The 21,995-nt window shown below is 38.5% G+C and overlaps 2 protein-coding genes across 2 annotated transcripts; one reads left to right on the top strand and one right to left on the bottom strand.

Moving 5' to 3' along the window:
- Nucleotides 1–1,407: 1,407 nt before the first annotated feature.
- ticrr (TopBP1-interacting, checkpoint, and replication regulator) lies at nucleotides 1,408–16,481 on the bottom strand. Its single transcript, XM_053641037.1, has 23 exons — nucleotides 16,370–16,481; nucleotides 14,805–15,995; nucleotides 14,460–14,712; nucleotides 14,135–14,367; nucleotides 13,788–13,998; nucleotides 12,844–12,985; nucleotides 12,553–12,686; nucleotides 11,730–11,921; nucleotides 11,354–11,496; nucleotides 11,146–11,246; nucleotides 10,904–10,991; nucleotides 10,691–10,773; nucleotides 10,361–10,588; nucleotides 10,193–10,280; nucleotides 10,038–10,113; nucleotides 9,797–9,931; nucleotides 9,578–9,668; nucleotides 9,405–9,463; nucleotides 9,172–9,306; nucleotides 8,872–9,014; nucleotides 4,497–6,525; nucleotides 2,743–2,871; nucleotides 1,408–2,378 (listed from the first exon to the last, which is right to left on the bottom strand). The coding sequence occupies exons 2-23, from the start codon at nucleotides 15,480–15,482 to the stop codon at nucleotides 2,230–2,232; spliced, it is 5,520 nt and encodes a 1,839-aa protein (XP_053497012.1). The 5' UTR covers nucleotides 15,483–15,995; nucleotides 16,370–16,481; the 3' UTR covers nucleotides 1,408–2,229.
- zcrb1 (zinc finger CCHC-type and RNA binding motif 1) lies at nucleotides 16,430–18,585 on the top strand. Its single transcript, XM_053641044.1, has one exon. The coding sequence runs from the start codon at nucleotides 16,580–16,582 to the stop codon at nucleotides 17,240–17,242; it is 663 nt and encodes a 220-aa protein (XP_053497019.1). The 5' UTR covers nucleotides 16,430–16,579; the 3' UTR covers nucleotides 17,243–18,585.
- Nucleotides 18,586–21,995: the final 3,410 nt, after the last annotated feature.

Below are 21,995 nucleotides of genomic sequence, written 5' to 3'. Positions count from 1 at the left end.
TATTTATTTATTTTTCACACCAAATTGTTGAGGCCCTCCGGGCGCCCCCTGGCGGCCCCCACTTTGAAAACCACTGGCTTAGACTTCATTACCATGTCATATTAAATCAATTAATGTAGAGTATATTTCAATGCAAAGCATTTTTTATTCAATAACTTGCATAAAAATATACACAATCCTTTTAGTGTCATAATGTTTAGTTCTAACAGTCATTGTGATATTTTTTCATTACATTTACATTTTTGTTTTCACCTATGGTCTGCACTTATATAGGGCTTTTTTTTTAACCTTAGCAGTTCTACAAAGCGCTTTACACTGTTCACCTACTCATTCACCCATTCACACACACACACCAATGCAAGGAGCTAGCTTACCATTGGGAGCAACTTGGGGTTCAGTGTCTTGCCCAATGGAGACAATGAACCGCCAACCCTACGATTATTGGACAAACTGCTCTACCACCTGAGCCACAGCCTTATCTTACACCATTTTAAAATGATCTAGAATTACAAATCCCTAGCACAGATGTCCAGCAAAAAAGCATTTTGCCCAGAGAGCCAAAAGTTAACCAGGGGACAGCTTGTCTGTGATGTAGCATTAGAAGCAGTAATTCAGAAACTGTTTCTTTTCTACCAGCACCTCACAACTGGCAAAGAAGGTCTACCAGCATGACCAGCTCAGTCTGCGTTCTGAGAGCTAGGTTTATTTATTTATTTATTTAATTTCCCACCTTCCTCTCACAACATTATCATGGTGTATGCCATGTGGTGCAGACAGAAGTGCAAACGTTCACTGTAGAAATGTCCATTAGAGTCAAGAAGGGCAGCTGCATACATCTTGAGAACACTCATGGCAAGAGAATCTGGATGTCTGTCATTGGCCAAGCACAATGAAATTTGGTGTGTGCTCCCAGTAGTACAGAACAAAGTTATAAAATTCACATAAATAACAAAAAAAGGCATATTGAGACAAACATAAATTTGCAGATACAGTGGTACAACAGATTATTAAAAAGTATTTATTGACAGTTGGAAGTGCAATAGTGCAGTACAATAAATCAGTAGAAATAGCAGCACAGTGAGATTTGATGGTGGTTTAGTTCCAACATGCCAATCAGAGGGAAATTACCATTTTTCTGAAAGAGGAAGTATATTGAGTAGAACCCTTTGTTCTGAACATTGGATCCTACTTTTTCCAATGAAAAAAACCTGATATGATCTGATATTGAGCACCCCCTCCAAAAAAATTTAAATAATTGGGAAAACTTATGGTTCACAGGACCATTTAGTGGTGAGATGGATGCTGTTATGGACCTGTTCCACAGGGCCTGAGCAACAGATTTCCCCTTTAGTCTTTCTTTTCTCTTTGAGCAATTCATGAATAAATTCCATTGATTATATAACTCATAGTTAAAATTGAATGAGTGAATTTTAAGGTAAAAAAAAAAATCAGTAAGCATCTTAATTTTCTTAATTTAAGATGTAAATATTGAGTCTTTGCTAGAATAAGCAGGGCCTGGTGCAGTTCACTTTATGCCCAGTAGATGGCCACATTATAAAGGATTTGTAAATGAGTAAGCAGTTGTGTGTTGCTGTTTGGTAGACATGATGGCATTTTGATTTTGAAATTCAAAAACTCTTGCAGAATATTTTTATCACGATTCTAAAGGAAACCGAAAATTCTTAAGAACATAATCTTTATTAACATAATTTGTTTCACATTTACACATTTATTTAGTTCAACATTTCTTGCAATTACTTTTTCTACTTATCAAGAGGCAGACAAAACGAGCAATAGAAATATTTTTGGTCTGTGTACAGTATGAAAATAGCACCACTACCATCGCACTAGAAATAAAAGCGAACATGGAACATTGTTTATCAGCATATACCTATAATGAATCATATTTTTCGGTTTAAATGTTCTCACCCTAAGAGCTATGCCACATTGCATGAAGACACAATAAAGAAATTAATCATCTTGGGAGGTAGGAGAAGAAAATTTAATCGCAGAAAATATTCAACAATCTAATAACTGAAGAAAACACAAACTAAAAAGGCATGACACTAAAATGACATGAAATATCTGACCATTTTGAGATTTTTCACATAATTAAAATATATACAATAGTGCATAAAATCCTAAAGTCCACCTAAAGAATAAAAACAATCAAGACAAGCAATGATGAAACAGAAATACATAAATAAAATACAGTGACATCAAAAAGTATTAATGTTCATCAAAAACGTATGGGTCTAGCAGTCTCTTCCGGCTGTACATCCTAACACAAGCCTGGCGCCTCCGTGGTTGGCTAATAGGCGAGACATTAAATGTGTGCATGCCCTTATTACCGTACTGCTCAGAGTTTCCACTTGATTCTGTGGAAAGATCACAGAACTGAAAGTAAAAATAATGCATATATAAGGTCATATAATGCAACTAATGTAAAATCAAAATGTTTTGTATGATACCAGACTTCAGGGTTATATTAAACATCCAACACAGGTTGAATTAAAGTGTGGAAGCATCCTGCTATGGCACCTTACAATGAAATATGTATTTATATATTGTATTTATGTATAAATAAGTATTTGACCCCCCGTGACCCTGAAGAAGGAGTAAACGGTAGAAAATGGATGGATGGATGGAAGTATTTGACTCTGTCTAATCTTAATATTTAGACTGTGCCTGTTTAAGTACATATAGCCTTTATATCACGTGTCTCTGGTAGAATTGTCTCACCATCAGACTGTGTGGTTTCCATGGTAACAGAGGCCTTTTTCCCTTTGTATAAAAGGGGTGACTGTGTAAGAGCAAGGATTCCACTGGCAGACACTGGTTTCTTCACTGTGGAGTGTGGAGGGGTGACCACTGTGGAAACAATCACCCACATAGTCCATAAAGACAATATGATATTTCATGTCCAAATTTTGCTTACTTTATTTCCCACTGAAGCCAACACAGCTAACATGCAGGCATGTACCGATAATGTTATAATAAATATATATAAAGTGTCTTGTTGCAAGTTTATGTTTTATGGCTACAAAAATCAAGATCAGTAGGAATTCTTTGGAAATGTTATATGAACATTTATGTCAGATTAGTCTGAAATTTCAGATTTCACATTTGTTTGCATTATATAACACCTCGCCACTAAAAACAGCATAGTAACAAATCCATTCCTACTAAATACAACAGATATCTGGAAAGTTCGTTCTGGTTCTCTGCATCCACATAAAACCAGACACAGAGTAAAAATCATGCATGTGTTGGCTGATCGCATGAATTTGAGTGAAGTAGAAGATTTGTGTGGTCCATAAATTTTGACTTTTGCACATGTTTTGTTTTCTACCACTGTACATTGAAGTTCAAATTAAACAATGAATATTGCAGACTTTCAGCTTTAATCTGAAGGTATTTACATCCAAATCGTGGTGAATGATTTAAAAATTACAGCACTTTATGGATGTGGTCCCCCAATTTTTAAGGGACTAAAAATATTTAGACAAACTAACAATTATAATTTAAATTGCCATTTTAAATATTTGTTTTTTTCCTTTGAAATCAATGACTTCGTGAAGTCTGGAATCCATAAACATCAAGGAATGCTGGGTTTGTTCTCCTTTACTGCATCTGTCTTCAGTTCCTCTTGTTCCTGGGATGTATTTTACCTTCATGTCTTTGGTGACTGACTTGGCCATTGCAGAACATTCAACTTCTTTGCCTTAAATAAAGTCTTGGGTTGCTTTATGAAGTACTTTATGCATTTGGCTGAATCTGAGCAGATAATAATAGCCCTATACACTTCAGAATTCATCTTGCTGCTTTTGTCAGCAGTTACATCATCCATAAATACAATGGAACCAGTTCCCGTGGCGGCCATACATGCCCACGCCATGGGTTGAGGTGGTATACTTTGGATCATGAGCAGCTCCTTTCATTCTCCACACTCTTCCAATCATTCTAGTACAAGTCAATCTTTGTCACATTTGGACATAGGATGTTGTTCCAGAACTGTATGGGCTTTTTTCTTTTAGATGTTTTTGGCAATCTGGTTATCCTGTTTTTGAGGCTTACCAAAAACCATCTGTATTTACTATGGTCTTCTCTTGATTGTTGACATAGATATGCCTTCTTCCTGGAAGGTGTTCTTGATCTGGCCAACTGTTGTGAAGTGATTTGTCTTCACCTGGGGAAGAATTCTTTTGTCATCCACCACAGTGGTTTTTCATTATTTAATTTTAACTCGAAATATACTGTGGCAAACAGTTAAAATAATAAGTTTGTCAATGTGCAAATATTTATGGACCAAAATGTATGAGAGAATTCATGCATTATGTATTAAATGTTTATTATTTTTAATCATATAATTTATATGTAGTAGCACCCTGATTGGAGATTTCAAATAACCATTTGAATTAGTCAAGCAGAAGTTTGTATTACAATTTAAATGAATCATAAAGCTGCTAATAAGTGATATTTGGTACAAGTCTTACCTGAGCCAAGTGATCCGTTCCCACTTATCCTTGACAACTCATCACATTTCATGTCTCTTTTGTCACAGTTCTGCACCACAGACTCTGCCCAGTCCATCTCCTCTGAAGAGCAGTGCTTGGATGGAATACCTAATGTGTATTTAAAAGCAGGAGCATCCCTCAACTCCTTAGGCTCTTCAGTCCCTGGTAGTCTGAACACCCCATCAAGCTCTGGGTCTTCCAAGATCTCAGCACCTTCCTTGATCTCCTTAGTCCCCAACAAACCTGTCCGTGCCCTTTTCTTGCGAGGCCAAGTCCTGAAGTTCTCTGGGGTTGACCTTCCTAGGCTCTGAGGAGATGGGGTCCAAGGCATGTGTTCCCCAGGACCCAGGGGAGAAGGGCTATTAGTATGCAGCCTTGTAGGAGTGATTGACTGGCATATATATTTCTGAACACCTCCTTTTCCAGGTGTATAATGAGATGGGGATATACAACTAGGTTCTCGATGTTTGGAACAATGTGTAAGTGGGCTATCAACTCTAGATGGCTTGTTATTTATATGTGAAACTAGTCCTTTGGTTGCATTATCAGATGTTTCACCCGAATTGAAAGAGTCAGTACGTTTGAACTTAAGCTTAGGTAAACCTGATGCCTGCATTTCCAATTCTACTTGATAAGTAAGAGGGTTGAGTTCAGCAGGTTGCTTCTTTCTATGTGCAGGCGTTCCTGAAGCTTGTGGCCTGGAGAACGTTGGAAGCCCAGGAGAATAACCGAGTCGTGCGGCTGCCTTTCTTTGTTGCCGATCTGGAGTCTGACGGAAGCCATATCTACTACACCCTTGCGTAATTTTAGCAGGATGAGTTGGTGTGCCTGTGAATTCAAAAACCTCTGAGAATTTAGATGACTTCCGTGAGAAAGAAATGTTCATCTTAATGCCACCAGTTAATTCGGTCTTCACTACAGAAGCTTCTGCTATATCAATACTCTCGTCTATGGAAGTAGCACTGAACTGTGAGGAGTCAAACTGTTGGGTGTCTGAGGATGATGCCTCCTCCATCATCTCAATGCTTTCATTCTGTCCATCAATACCTTTTGTTGTCCAAGTCTCATGATGTAGTGCCTGATTATGCTCAGTCTCATCTGACAAAGTCGTTGGATGATTTTGAACAGGTGTATGACTGCCAGATGATGCCCATCTAAGAGTTGGTTCTGGTGAGCTCTCCTTAATAAGTGATGTATCTTTTCTGGAGGAAGAGCCATCAGTTAGGCCTTTAGCTTTGTCACAATTCAGAGTAGAGGAACGTTTAAGTGGTGTTCTTCCAGAACGAGTACACATTGTGTGTGTTGGTCCAGGGCTTTTACTAGGTGTTTTTATTCCTGGTGTTGGTGGTGATGGATGATCATAGGAAAGAATATCTGGACTCTGTGGGTCACCTTTTTCTGGCAAACTTAACGTTCTTCTAATTTTGTCTGACCTCTGACCCAGCTGGGGTTCTTCTCTGCCAGCATTTCTAGTAATTTCAGATACTCTTTGTGCCGTTTTAGGGGACAACTTACTTTTTTGTTGGCTTAATTTTTCGGGAGTTTTGAAAATATCACCCTGACCTCTGCAAAGTTTGCTTGGTGTGATCAATCTTGGGGAATATCTAATGGAGGAAACTGGAGAATCTGGGACTTTAAATGGTTGTTCTGGCAATCCTTTCCATGGAGATGGAGACCAAGTCACACTTTTCCTTGGGGTTCTCATGTTGGGGCTCCTAACAGATGGGCCAGAAGGGGACCAACATTCCACAGAGCTTTTCACAGGGGTTTTAAGAATGCTCTTCAGAAGGCTTTTCTGTGGTGTTTCCAGCACTAAACTTTTTGAAGCAGGAGATCTAAATGGACTTCCTCGGAGGACCATACTGTTCTCTCCTACAGCACAGCCTGGGCTCTTAGGGAAGAAACAGCTTTGAGCTTTGGAGGAAGACCTGGGTGTCCTTGGAGTTCTGCTCCCGACTGAAGAACCAAGCTGTTTGTATGGAGATTTTCTTGGGGTTTTATTGCAATTCTGGGGAAAAAAAAAATTAACGTATGTCAGCATGGTAATGAAAACAAAGAGACATTCCCTTTTAGGAGATTTTAGCACATAGGAAGCCATCATTGTCATATACTGTAGATTACATATTTAGCAAAAGAAACAAACAAGTAAATAAATAACAATAATAACTTATCCAGTAGATGCTTTTTGATTAAATACATACTCGGGGTAGGGTTATAAAACTGTATTTTCTTATTTTTTAAATAAATATTAACTATTATTCTTTCTTTTTTTCCCCAAACAAGGTTAAAATGTTACTTTACATATTTTTCAGAAAAAAATTAAAGGCTTTTAATTTTGCTAATGCATCTAAGTGTCAAGGGAAATCAAATGGATCAATATACCCAAATAAAACACAGTATACGCATTGTGCTGTACACAACTGTGGTTCTTAAGATGAATCTGGAAACCACCATGGGCTCTGCAATTTAATGATTTATTGTTAGAGATTTCATTTCCTAATCTAAAGCTTGATAGCTTAAAAATCAATTTTAAATAACGTCAACTAAAATATCATCACAATACGACACACAAAATGCTCCACAGTATGACACAAGGTTTAGGTTCTGCATGGGCAAAGTGCAAGAACAAAACGCTTAAATGGCTTTAAAAAAACAGCACATGTTTGCCTAACATGTCTAAGATTTAATAATTAGATTACATACATTAACTCTCCCCCCCCCCCCTTTAAGAATTTGCAGTATTTCATAAGTAGTTCTGTTTTTACCAAGCCACCTAGGGGCAACCCAAATGTTATATCTAAATATCTAAATATATCTAAATGTTATATCTAAATGTTATAAACACAAATGTTTATATCTCAAAAATAACTGATGATATCAATCCCATTCCTGCTCTCAGAGATGCCGGACTATAAGCATCCAAAATTTGAAGGAGTTATCTTCAACAACTAAAATTCTGTTTGAGGTTATCTAAACAAAGGTAAAAATTTCTCCAAAGGGCACAAAACATCTCCAAATGGCACAAAACATCTCCCAATAGCATACTGCCTCTAGAAATTGCACAAATTTACATGTACAAGGATTTTGTCTTGGTGTACTGGTGCTCAACAATAACAGTAAAATACAAGAAATAAAAGAATATTAGAATATTAATAAGATAAATGGAGAGAAAGTTATGAAAATGAGAAGCATTAAAAAAACTATAAAGCTATGTAAACTATGAGCATAAAAATATAAAAATAAAGATTTAGGAAAATATAAATAAAGACATTAACTGTACATTAGTGCAGGATGTGCAAAAGTGGGGCAGGGCAAATGCTCACAGTTGAAGTAAAAAGGTGCCATATAGCAGTCTGAGTTGTGTACGTTAATGTAACCTGTTTACGCAGGTTGCCTTTTTTTAATCTTATACTAAATTGTTTCAGAAATGAAAAATCTGAGATATACTACTACTACATAACAACAGAAGAAATCAGGATGGGGCAAATAATTTTTTACAGCACTGTAGGTGCGTGCATAAAAGTGGGGGAGATTACGCATTGTTGTAGTTCTGTCTCTGAATGGTCAATCTTGGCAAGTGAGGTCTTGTTTGAAATCTAAAACTTTCTACAATTGGTTCATGTGGGTGTCAGTAAAGTAAGACTGACCTATTAAAACTTGTACCATGGTTTATTCCGCGTAGCCAAGGCAGATAGCACTATTTTCGAATGTGTCTAACTACAATGTATGGCTAATTACTAAAATCCAGAGGCGTGGGATACCAAAACATTTAATGCATTTCAAAGATGACATCTGTGACTAAATGTGGAACTTTGCATTTTTTTCCCTTCAATAACGCTGATGGACTATATAACAATAAAAATATGCATGCTTTATAAAAGCAGGAATGAACTGAATTTTCGTCTTTGTACTCTGATATTGGATTTAAATGTTATAATCTTATTGTGGCAGTTGTATACGCCGTTTTACAATAAAAAAAAAAAGCTTTTGTTGTGCTGTCCATTTTAGCTCTGTACCAATGTTATTGTGGAGAGGTGTGAACTGTTTGCCCATCAGGGGGCTCAATCCCCTCCCTTTTCCACCCCACGGAAATCTTTAGTAAAAAGGCAAAAGATTAATAAGATCTGTTCCGATCTCCCTGTTCAGCAGTAGCTAAACACTTCACACACACAAAGCCAACAGTGTCCTGACTAAACTTATAACACAGTTTTGGCAATAAAATAATTTGTTTGTTTATACGGATCGAAAAATGCTTATTTCCTTTCTGCCAGCGGAGTAGAACCCCAGTGTACTGTGAGGAGAACCGCCAAAATACACAACCTTGTATGTTCATTGGTGTTGGAAGATTTATTACCTCAAAGACAGAATCTGTCGACCCGAGCCGATCAACTTCAGCGTCTCTAATGATAGATTTGGATGTGGAAGGGCGAGCAGGGGACTCAGCAGCACCAAAAAGAAGTCTCATTGGTGACTTAACAGCCTGAATATTAATAGCACCTACAATTGTGAGCACAAAAAAACAAATTTATTATATAACCTCAGAGAATATCAAGATCTTAAAATTTAAAGATCAATACTTATCTAATATGTGTGTTATGGTCCCAGTAAGAATGGAAAAATAATGCATATCCAAAAACAACGTGTTCTTGTTCACCTTTACTTTCAGAGACTGGGAGCTGTGAGGAGGACAAGGCTCTATCCAAATTTCGAGAGCGTGGTTGTGAGCTTGAATAGAAGACACTGGAATGTCTCCTTGCAAGTTTTTTTATTCTAGGACTCCTCCTCAAATCTAGCAAAAAAAAAGGATGTCAAGATAAAAATAAAACAAAGATCTTAACGAAATGTTTCTTTTAACATACACCATTACGATAAATAAAAGTAACTGACCCGTAGCAGGTTTAACTGGAGACTCCTCAACAATCACCATATCAGTGTCACCAGAATTCCTGACAAAGAAGACATGCACTACTGATTCACCCTTTTGAGTTAAAAGAATAATTCAAGAACCATGTGCTCAATGTCATGACAAACAGCATTAATGCTTCATTTGTGAAACTTACCTGCTATTCCTTTGTCTATATAATAGACGATTTGATACCTGCTTATGCAGGGGCGTCTCGGATACTTTTTTTGTAAGTAAAGTGTGTTGTCCTGTAATTGGAAAACTGTTTTTAAAATAATAATAATAATAATAATAATAATAATAATAAAGTAATACACTCATCAAAAGCTGTATTGTCTCATTATATTCTTTGACAACAATAGCAAATGTTTATTACCACATTCCATCTGTGATCGTTTCCGTTTCTTCATTACATCTACCGCTGATACAGACTGGCTCCGAGGCATTTTCGCTTTCTTTGAGGAGGACATTGTCTCCTGGTTAAAGAGGTTTCTCCTCACCTTTGTCACTTCTGCAAAATATTGTTGACAGTTTACAGAAAGGCAATACATTTGTCTACTACAAAACATTATACTTAAAGCCTGAAGTATTTAGCAATAAGATTTTGCATTACATGCCTTGAACTGTTTGTTTTTGAGATGGTTGGCCTCCTACATTGAGCTTTCCTTGAGGAATATATTCCTTTGGTTTGGCCTGTCACGACAGAGTAAAGCAGTGGCCGTGATTTTCCCAGTCAAGTGCATCAAAAACATTAAAACCGAACTATACTCACTTGTCGTGTGGATTTCCTGGGCATCTCTATTTGCCGGATGTTCTGTGGGGCCTCCGTCATGCTCTTATGACGTGTAAGCATGCTGGTTCTGAAAGTAAACGAACAGTGCATTATACACAATTCTGTCATCAACATGTGAATTGAATATTCTTTCTGTTTGTTACCCACCTTCTCTTTTTAGCGGAGCGATTGCGTAACTCTTCAAGCCGATCTCCGACACTGGAGACCAGGCTCTGTGTGGCTGACACTGGTGAGGGGCTTACAGAAACACTTTCCTTTGCCATTGAGTCATCACTAAAAAAATCAGCAGGCAGGACTGCAACAAGTACCGCAGGCAGCTGGGTTCCAAGACTGTGGTAGACATCTGCCAGGACCTTAGGTATGCCAGTCAGGTACCTATAAAACATACCATATGTAAACATATCATTTCTAGTTAGAACAGAATCAACTTTAATTACAACTTCACAATTTGTATTCCATCAGAGTTCAAGTACTTACAATGGCAAAACCTCCTCCTGCATGAACTTTGACAGGTAAACAGGGTCTTTTGTCAAAGATATCACCCGCAGCATTCCAGCCACCTAAGACAAATCCCAACGGAAAGCTCATTACAGTGGGATGTTATGCTTAGGTTAAATTCCATTATTAGCACATTATAATTAGAAACAAAACAATGCCTAATCTTTACTACTTTCAGCAAAATCTTCTTACCTCCTCCACCATCTGCTCCATATGATCTTGATCATCTGAAGACAGTGGTTTGCACAGCTCAAGTCTGAGAACTACCTGCAGCTGACAACTTAGAGGTAACATATTAAAAAAAAAGTTTTTGCATTATTCCACAGGTGAACAATAATAATAATAATAATAATAATAATAAATGTTTCTGCTATCTATAATATCCTTAAGACAGAATTGTTTATTTAAGATGTTAACAAAAGAGCAACACATACTCTCTGATTTTACTCTCAGCATCTGCAGTACTTCCATAGAGCTGACGAATGGACTGTGTGCTTTTTAAGAGGTTCTTCTTGATTATATTTAAGAACGAAGCCTGCCAATGAAGACATGATAAAATGGTCAATAACTACAAACATTTTCACTAAAGCAGACAATGTCATTACATTGTCTGTAATGACACATCTAATTCGTCTTGCTCACCCCGGTATCAATGTTATCAATGAAGGTTTCCACCACTGAGAGCAGATCCTGCACTTGAGTGATGAGAGCGAGGCTCTTATCCTCCACAGCTTGTTGATACCTCAGGTTCAAATGGGAAAGCAGTTCCTCTTCGTTTTTAAAATCTAGGATAAATTACATATACAAATCATTATTTTCAGATCCACTGTAAATACACATGAGCATTCGTTTTATAGTAATAGTGTAGCTATTAATGCCATGTCAGCATCTAAGGCTATCTTCATGGCAAAAACAGACTCACAAAAATTACAAGAGTTGTACAAATACAGTAGAAATAAAACCAAACAAAAGGAAAAATTCATTTTATAGTAGACTTAAAACTTTTTTTATTACTCACGCATGGGACCAGGTCTGGTCCTTTCCCTGGAGCATCTCTTGCCTCGCTTCGCTGTGCCTTTGGAAGAGCTGGAAAAATCGGTTTCTGTCTGACTCTTTTGTGCTTTTACATTGAAGCGAGCAACATTCAGCATCTGCAAAGAGCGACTCATGGTCTTCATCTTCTGGCGAACTGGTGTACGCTGAGTACCTCCTACAGAACCAAGGTCATTAGTAAACTGTTCGTATTCAACATGCAAACTGAATTTCAAAATCATAAAGGTTTTGGAAATAATGCCCCTACAAATATTTCCAAAGATTATATATAGTGCTGTGAAAAAGTATTTCCTGATTTCTCCTGCTTTTGTGTATATATCTCATACTAAATTGTTTCAGAAATGAAAACAAAATCTAAGATCAAACAAAGGTAACCTGAGTAAACACAAAATACAGTTTGTAAATGATCATGTTATTTATTGAAGCAAAAAAAAAAGTTATCCAATACCAACTGGGCCTGTGTGAAAATGTTTCTGCCCACATAGCTACTAATTTCCCAAATCTATGAAACTGCATTCATAATGTGGTTCAGCTGGACAAGACACAACCAGGCCTGATTACTGCAGACCCTGTTCAATCAAATAAACACTTAAATAGAACTTTGTCGAGAGCATGAAGTTGGTTAAAAGGCCTTTCCCAGTAACATACTATGCCAAAGTTGAAATTCCAGAAGTGATGAGGAACAAGGTGAGGGTAAATACTTTTTCACTGCACTGTACCCGCCATGTTAAATAATAATAGACTGGATCAAATATTAGAATATCAATAGCTATTAACGCTGTACTAACGTTTTTTGCCTTTCGAACCACTGCTGGGTCCATCTTTATTGTTTTGATAAAGCTCTGCTAGGCTGTTCGTCAGCTCCTGCTCCTGAGTGTCATCTTCTGTTTGTTCTTGCTGCTCTAGAGCAGCATGCAGAAGCCTACGGGGGATGAAGCAGTAAGTGGCATATGCCTTAATAATAATCATTTTATTATTACTCATTGTAGAAACAACTCCTAATCAACTTCTATCAAATGGCTCGATGTATAATAAGACTTATAGTAGCCCTTCTAATAGTAACAAATAAGAAATAACACCTCATTGACTCCATCAAATGGCAACTAATCCCAGATTGGTCAGATAGAGGAAACCAGCCCTCTGTAAGCTCTGTTGTTAGATTAGTCCACTGCTGAAGCTCTTGAGTTGCCCATTCAGGAATCTGATGTGGACTCGGTTGTTCTGGGGAATGCAAATGTTATTTCAAAATGCATTAAAAATGAATATTTACTGTTCTAGATACTGCTCCTCTCCTCTTCCACAACATAATTCTTAGGATGTAGCATAATGTGTATAGACAAGACAATCCTAGTCAACTAAGACCCCTTTTTAAGTTATTAGTTTGTTTGCATAGTCCGAGTAAAATTTAATCTTCTGGGGGTTTTTTTCTACTTGGTCCAATTTACTTTCACACTGCACAGATTTGAGCAGACCAAATAATTTATTTAATACGTCAGAAATATGGAAACGGAAAAGATAAACAGACCTTTCAAATGCACATAGAAATCATAGAAATTAACAAGCACAAATAATAAATAACTGTAGGACATTAGTATTTTCAGCTCCAATATAAAGAACACATGGCATTTCTGCAGCGAGCTAGATTAGATTAGATTTCTGACAGCCATTCTGCCATCAACCTTTACATCCAGTTCATGTGTCGAAAAAATAAAAAAGCCTATACACAACCCTTAGTGCATCAAGAATATGGTAACTACAATCTAACCACAACAGAGTTTTCTTGGGAGTAGACATCGACCACCAGTCTTAGAGAGATTATTTTGGTTCACACCATCTGATTAAATGAACAGGGAAATGCACTAGGGATTGATTTAAACCATGTGAAAGCAACTTTATAGTTTAACATTGCTGCAGGGGCGAAGCATGTCAGCTTCTTAGTTACACCTAATATCTCGAGCCAGTCTGTGTTTTGCCATTGGAAAAAAGTCATAGCAGCTTATTAAAACATTTGTGACGTACATACCTGAGGTATCTTCATCTTCCATGATATTTTTGAGAACACTACTGACAATCTCCGGTAGATCTGAGGTGTCAGGAAGGTCTGTGGTTTCTGATGTAACAAGGCATGTACTCAGAGCCTCCTCACTGTGGAGAATTGTCAGAAGAGCCAGACTGGAGGACAATACTGACAGTACTGCAGAGTGGACCTGACCTCCTTCACTGACATCTGCTAGCTGTCCAAACACGGAAAAAAAAAATTTAGCACTATGTGTGTTCAATCCTAATAAGGCATGTCACAAAGAAGCACTATGGCTTGTTTCAGTTCATGACTGCTTTTAAAGTAGCTTATGCGTAGAGAAATGTTGTTACCATGTCAGAAGCTAGAATGAAAAGCTCCTTGAAGAGACTCTGAAAAGCGACTTGATCTTGCTCTGATTTTTCTGGACGAAACAGGACCCAGCACTCTGAAGCAGACTGTTTGAGACGGCAGGTGTCCAGGCCGAGAAGCACGCTTCTGAGAGTCACCTCTACAGGAGCACACAGATGCCTCTGTCTGCACGACACCGGCTCCAGTGAAACACTACAGGTCTGTTTGTCCTCATCTGGTAACACAAGGGAACACTGGTGTCAAAGTTAAAGTACATGAGATTCATAATGGTGTCAAAACAGACTTTTCTGGGGCAATATTCATTACCTGCACCCCAGCAAAGCGTTCCTACGAGAGCCGGAAAGGCTCGCTTGTAGGTCTTTTCAGAGGACAAAATGTATGCTGTACTTGAGCCAGTTGGAAAGGCAAGCGCTCCCTTGTTTTTCCTTGTGCTTGGGTTAGGATCTTTATGTTTCAGGTTCATACCAGGGATGAGTACAGGAATCACTTTTCCAGCTACTGGCTGCAGCGCCTCCATGACGGTCTTCAAGCCAGTGTACTCATCAGTCTCATCATTAACCTGCCGAAAAAGTGCTTCGCATCACACAAAGTGGTTGTTTGATATACGTATGCAGTTTAAATAGCCACATTATTAAAAAGGTTTAAACATACCTCACGAGAACTGCAATCGGCCCAGTGCAGGCCAACTTTCCGATGAACCAGCATGTCCATTAGACCCTTTGGTACAATAAGCTCAGCTAAATCCTTCGAACTTCCAACGTCACCACTGCGCAGCTGCAAAAACTCCATCACCTCTCTTCTGGAATAAGGACATGCTGAGACCACAAACACGACATTTTGTCCTTGGCATGAAGTATCATCATCTGCCAAAGGAATATTTGCTGTGCTCCTGGTTGACCTCCTGGGTCGCAATGAGAGTTTCGTGGGAGAAGTTATGTCTGGTCTGTCCCACTGGAAGTCCAAAAGGATCTCCTTTAGTGTGTTCTGCACACAGACAGCTGGGCTCGGTCGCAGTCTGTTCTGCTCACCAGAGGATTTTTGATCGACACCAACTTTATGGACAAATTCCACCTCAAATTCACTGAACGCTTTCTCCTGAAGTTCTCTGAAATCTGTGCTTCTTGTTATAAGACTGGCACTTTTTACAGTTCTTGAATGGAAAAACTTGTAACCCCATCGCACGTTCTCGAAACCATACTTACTACCCAAGGAAAGCAGAACTTTTAATATCCACTGCTTTAAAGAACTCAGATACAAGTCTCTTGGGAGGTGGAGCTCTTCAGACTGATAGTCCACATCGATAGCAAAAACAACATTATGAGCAGCCATCGTAAAATGGTTGGAAATGCATTAATAATGTTAAATAATGTCAGTATTGGTTAAATCTACGCACCTGGCTCGACTAAACACACATAAAAGTGGAGACTGCATGGCTGGATTTTTCAATAAGTCTAGTTTACTTAGCTGGCTACGTGACATGCTCCATTAGCAACATCTTAACGTTATGTTAGCACAGTAGCTAAACAAACTCAAACACAACTAACTTGCTGTAAAGTATCTAAAGGTCTACATTTACCACGAACTATAAAAAAACAACCATTTTAACATCCCCACTGACTGAAATATACGTACAATGTATAAAACGTTACATTAAAAGCACAATTTATAACGAATTCATATCGCCATTTTCTCCCTTCGTTCTCCGAGCTCAAACACTTGGCGCTTCACAGTTGACTTTCCAAAATCGAGCTGTCATTGGCTGAAGCGTCTGTTCCACTGCGTCATTCATTTCGCCGCCTATGATAGGCTCAGAGTAACGTCAATCAAACCGAATAACGTCTTCTGAAAAAAAAGAGAGAGAGAGAAAAAGGAGTGCTGTTTTTGATTTTTTGAAACGTTTGCGGAAGAAAAGCGTATTTTGGGAGATTGCAAACGTACATCCTTTTGTTTGTAAATAATTGGGAGAATTTATCTTTAATTTAGTAAAGATTAAATACTATTTTACATTAAAATATATCGTTGTGTATTATGAAAACAATGCTAACAAAGGTCTTGAATACATTGTTAATTTATTTATACGAATGGCAAAATTTTATATACATAAAAAAAGTAGTGTGTTTATAGTGGAATTTGATTGTTTCATATATTCTCTGAATTTTTTTTCAGTCATTAACATGTTAAAAATATTATAATAGAATTTTCGGATACCCTCTTACCAATTAATGACACATTTTGTTTTGTACTATTGTATGCTATTCTGTGTTTGTTACTTGCTCTGTTTTTAATTTAAAACAAAAAACAAACAAACTGACAACCCATGAGCCAATAATACGACGAGTAAACAAATACTTGTTCTAGTGAGAGGTTCGTCATTTCCGCTTCCGGTTCAAACGTATTTACACAAAAACGAAGACAGTGTGTGAAAAATGAGTGGCGGTTTGGCCCCGAGTAAAAGCACTGTTTACATTTCTAACCTGCCGTTTTCGCTGACTAATAACGACTTGCACAAGTTATGCACGAAATACGGCAAAGTTGTTAAGGTGACGATTGTGAAGGACAAACAAACGCGGAAGAGTAAAGGTGTCGCGTTTGTGCTGTTCCTGGACAGAGAGTCTGCTCATAACTGTTCTCGGTCTCTGAACCACAAGGAGCTCTTCGGCAGGACGGTGAAGGCCAGCATCGCTATTGATAACGGAAGAGCTGCGGAGTTCATCAGGAGAAGAAACTATACCGACAAGTCCAAGTGTTACGAGTGTGGCGAAGACGGTCACTTGAGTTACTCCTGCCCAAACAATTTGCTCGGAGAAAGAGAGCCTCCACCCAAAAAGGAAAAGAAGAAGAAGAAGAAGTTGATGATGAAGCACGTCGACGAGGTTGAGCCCGAGGAAAGCGAAGATGAAGGAGAAGACCCTGCATTGGACAGTTTAAGCCAGGCCATTGCTTTCCAGCAAGCTCGGATTGAAGAGGAAGACAGACGAAGGAAGCAGACTGCAGGAGACTCGAGCCACACTTCCACATCAGACAGCTCGTATAAACCCAGGATCAAGAAGAGCACATACTTCAGTGATGAGGAAGAGCTGAGTGACTGACTGATGAACATTTTCCACTCCTAAGATCTTTATTATCAAAGATCAGTTAAAATATCTCCAAGGCTTTTCAAGAACTTGCAAGTAAAATACAGTTAAAAGAAGTAAATCTGTCACTTGGTGTTTGGAAAGCTTTAGTAACTGATGCGTGAACAACACCTTATTGTGATTGGAAAAGTTGTGGTCACTCTGTACAGCAATTCAGAATTGAATTTGACTTTTAAAAGTCTGTGTTAATTGTTTTACTCATTTTCTTTTGTATTGTAAATAATAAAGCAAAGAATGTCTACTCATCAGTACAGATGTTTACTGAAGGATTCCATGACATAATGCAATGCTATGCAGATAAAGCCAAAATATGACTAGTTTGTGTTGAACTGTGGTAATGATGAACTGTTGAATATTTAGTTTAATATTTAGTACATGTTCAGCTAAAATATGAATAGTTTGAAATTGAATTTAAAAATACCCTTAACATTAAAATGATTACATTATTATGTACAATGATTCATCTTTCCACAGGTGAAGAAATATAATACTGGTGCACAGTCTTTCTGATACAAATCTGAAAACAAATTAAAATCCATTCATCTGTTCATTTTCCATACCGCTTATCCTACACAGGGTCAGGGGGAGCTGGAGCCTCTCCCAGGGCACAAGGTGGGGGACAGGGTGCCAACCCATTGCAGGGCACAATCACACACACATTCATTCACTGTGAACAATTTGTAAATGCCAATCAACTTACAGCATGTGTCTTTGGACTGGGGGAAGAAGCCAGAGTTCCAGGAGGAAACTCCCGAAGCACAGGGAGAACATGCAAACTCAGTGCACACAGGGCAGAGGGGGGATTTGAATCCCCAACTCCAGAGGTTCGAGGCAAATGTGCTAACCACTAAGTCCAATTTTATACCATTTTAATAAAATACAAGTAAAATGAGAATGGATAAAAAATAGGGGAAAAAAATCCCTCTCAGTTTAAAACTGCAAACCAGTTATATAACTTCAGTTCTTTGACTTTGTGCGTTGGGGGCGTGGGATAGGTTGGTGTTCCATTCTGTGTGCATTCCCACCTTGCATTCAGTGTTCCTTGGAAATGCTCCAGATAAAGTGGTTAATCAAGATGAATGAACAAATGATATTTGACGACATCTGCCTCTGACTAAAGGCATAGCACATATTTAAAGAAATCTTATGTTCTACAACAGTTCTTTGGAGAGTCAAAGGCTTGCCAGTCATAGGGTTATACATACAATATTTAATGGTTTATCAAGAGAAAGTAACTGAAGAACCTTTAAGGGGATTATAGATGTGACCTAAATTTCTGATTTCTAAAAGTGTAGCTATTTAAATGTGACTAACTGTTATGCAATGAATAATACAAAATGGGGCTATCTATTATAGAAAAACAAACAATTAAGTTGATTAATTTCCAATAACAGCACATGCTGAAGTGTTTTATTTGAAATCTCCTCCATACAAAACCCTGTGTAAGTTGTTACTATAGAAATTATAACATATTTGAATGAGTATAAACAGGTGATTTGCCTTGCAGCTGAAACTATTGTCAGCCATTCTGTTATGGAAAATGAACACTTTCTGACCAATCAGAATCAAGATATCAATGGCGCTGTGGTATAAAGATGCATAATATATCTACAATCTTCTTTTAACCCTCCTATTATGTTGGAAAAAAAATGTTACAGCCATTATATTATGGGTCAAAATTATGTCCACATTTAAATACACACAAAAAAAAACAGCAAAGAACAGCTTAAAACAGTAAACCTTTATTATGGCTTGTTTGAGACAAGCTGTAAGAAGAAATATTTGCATATTTGACACTAAATGAGGAAAGGCAACAAAATTCAAAGAGAAGAAGAGAGATTAACCAGTATTTCAGATATCTCAAATGTGGAAAGGGGTCAAATGGACACTGGGCCTTGCACATGAACCCAACAAGCTTTCTGGCAGACAAAGGACTCACAAGTATCCCAAACAGCTGTAGGGTTTTGAAATAGAAGTTCCTTGTAGTTTATGGTTAACACAATTATACAGAAAAAAGGGAAAAAGTGGCTGTCTTTTACAAGACTGACTACCAGTTCCTATAAAAGAGCGTCCTAATGTGTTGCAGGAATCGGATCTAAAAAATAAAATGGTTCTCACTGGAAGATCTGAACTGATACCATGTCAGATCTAAAATGACATAAATGGAAAAGGTGAGTCAGCACTACACAAAACTAGGCAGTGTCATGAAAAGCCATTTTCCTTTCTCATGGGAACAGGCTGTTTACTGTCAAAATGATTGATTACACATTAGACTCCTAAGTCTCTCATCATTCCTTGTCAAAAGTGGCTGACTGAATTTTGAAGACTGAAATAAATCAATAAAAAACAAATGGGCAGCATAATTCTAAAAGCGTCTGTGTTCTTAAATTAAAAGTAAACCCATAGCAGCTTTTTATGATTATTACCAAGACCACATAAGATTTTAGGACTTACTCTTTGTTGATCTTCTACACTGGCTGCAATCATTTCTCATCACTAGCTGTTTACATGACTGACCAAGAGGAGCTAGTTGATAATGGTGCAAGGTCCTTTGTCTAAACTCAGTTTGAAAAGCTTAATGAAGCTTCTCTTTCTCTACCCCAAATATAAACACCTTGTGGGCACTTGTCATGGGTTGGATTTTGTATACGAGTGTATGAGCGACTAAACTGTTACTTTACATGCTCAAGCTTGGATATGAATTTCAGTTTCAAACCTTGACTACCAAAAACAAGTTCCTTCAGCAATACAGCACAGTAACTGAGATAGATTTCCTATACATATGCAGTATTTTACCTCATGACATATTGAGAGCTCCATTTATGTCTTTCCTTGACTATTGCCCTCATCATGATTTGAGAAAACGAGATCCGAGATGAGAGATAAGTAAGTGAACCTTCTGTTCACTGTGCCATTTCACTGCGTTCCTCTGATAGAACAGTGTGTGGGAGAAGATTATTCTATTCTATTACAGATCTGAGAAAGAAAGAGGTGGTGAGAGAAAGAGAGAGCGAGTGAGAGAGAGAGAGAGAGAGAGAGAGAGAGAGAGAGAGAGAGAGAGAGAGAGAGAGAGAATAACATAATGCTCCAGGTAATCTGTCTCTTGGTCCCAGCCCAGCACATGTGAAGGTTCTGTTCTGTGGTGTGTGAGAATCTAGGTTAGAAGCACAGAAAGTGAGTGTATTTTCAGACAGCTCCACACAGACATAGAAGTAAAAGGCATACATTATTAACACAATGCCATATACATGCTGATATACAGTATCTCACAAAAGTGAGTACACCCCTCACATTTTTGTAAATATTTGATTATAATTGAATATTGAATTGAATATTTTGATTATTTCATGTAACAACACTGAAGAAATGACACTTTGCTACAATGTAAAGTAGTGAGTGTACAGCTTGTGTAACAGTGTAAATTTGCTGTCCCCTCTAACTCAACACAGAGCCAGTAATGTCTAAACTGCTGGCAACAAAAGTGAGTACCCCCCCTAAGTGAAAATGTCCAAATTGGGCCCAAAGTGTCAATATTTTGTGTGGCCACCATTATTTTCCAGCACTGCCTTAACCCTCTTGGGCATGGAGTTCACCAGAGCTTCACAGGTTGCCACTGGAGTCCTCTTCCACTCCTCCATGATGACATCACAGAGCTGGTGGATGTTAGAGCCCTTGTGCCCCTCCACCTTCCGTTTGAGGATGCTCCACAGATGCTCAATAGGGTTTAGGTCTGGAGACATGCTTGGCCAGTCCCTCACCTTCACTCTCAGCTTCTTTAGCAAGGCAGTGGTCGTCTTGGAGGTGTGTTTGGGGTCGTTATCATGCTTCTCCGAAGGGAGGGGATCATGCTCTGCTTCAGTATGTCACAGTACATGTTGGCATTCATGGTTCCCTCAATGAACTGTAGCTCCCCAGTGCCGGCAGCATTCATGCAGCCCCAGACCATGACACTCCCACCATCATGCTAGACTGTAGTCAAGACACACTTGTCTTTGTACTCCTCACCTGGTTGCCGCCACACACGCTTGACACCATCTGAACCAAATAAGTTTATCTTGGTCTCATCAGACCACAGGACATGGTTCCAGTAATCCATGTCCTTAGTCTGCTTGTCTTCAGCAAACTGTTTGCGGTCTTTCTTGTGCATCATCTTTAGAAGAGGCTTCCTTCTGGGACGACAGCCATGCAGACCAATTTGATGGAGTGTGCGGCATATGGTCTGAGCACTGACAGGCTGACCCCCCACCCCTTCAACCTCTGCAGCAATGCTGGCAGCACTCATACGTCTATTTCCCAAACACAACCTCTGGATATGACGCTAAGCACGTGCACTCAACTTCTTTGGTTGACCATGGCGAGGCCTGTTCTGAGTGGAACCTGTCCTGTTAAACCGCTGTATGGCCTTGGCCACCGTGCAGCAGCTCAGTGTCAGGGTCTTGGCAATCTTCTTATAGCCTAGGCCATCTTTATGTAGAGCAACAATTCTTTTTTTCAGATCCTCAGAGAGTTCTTTGCCATGAGGTGCCATGTTAAACTTCCAGTGACCAGTATGAGGGAGTGTGAGAGCGATGACACCAAATTTAACACACCTGCTCCACATTCACACCTGAGACCTTGTAACACTAACAAGTCACATGACACCGGGGAGGGAAAATGGCTAATCGGGCCCAATTTGGACATTTTCACTTAGGGGTGTACTCACTTTTGT

The sequence above is a fragment of the Ictalurus furcatus genome, chromosome 14 (genome assembly GCF_023375685.1).
Source record: "Ictalurus furcatus strain D&B chromosome 14, Billie_1.0, whole genome shotgun sequence".
Lineage (NCBI taxonomy): Eukaryota > Metazoa > Chordata > Actinopteri > Siluriformes > Ictaluridae > Ictalurus > Ictalurus furcatus.
Note: the sequence above shows the minus strand (reverse complement) of the source record. Positions and strands in the feature narration are given on the sequence as shown.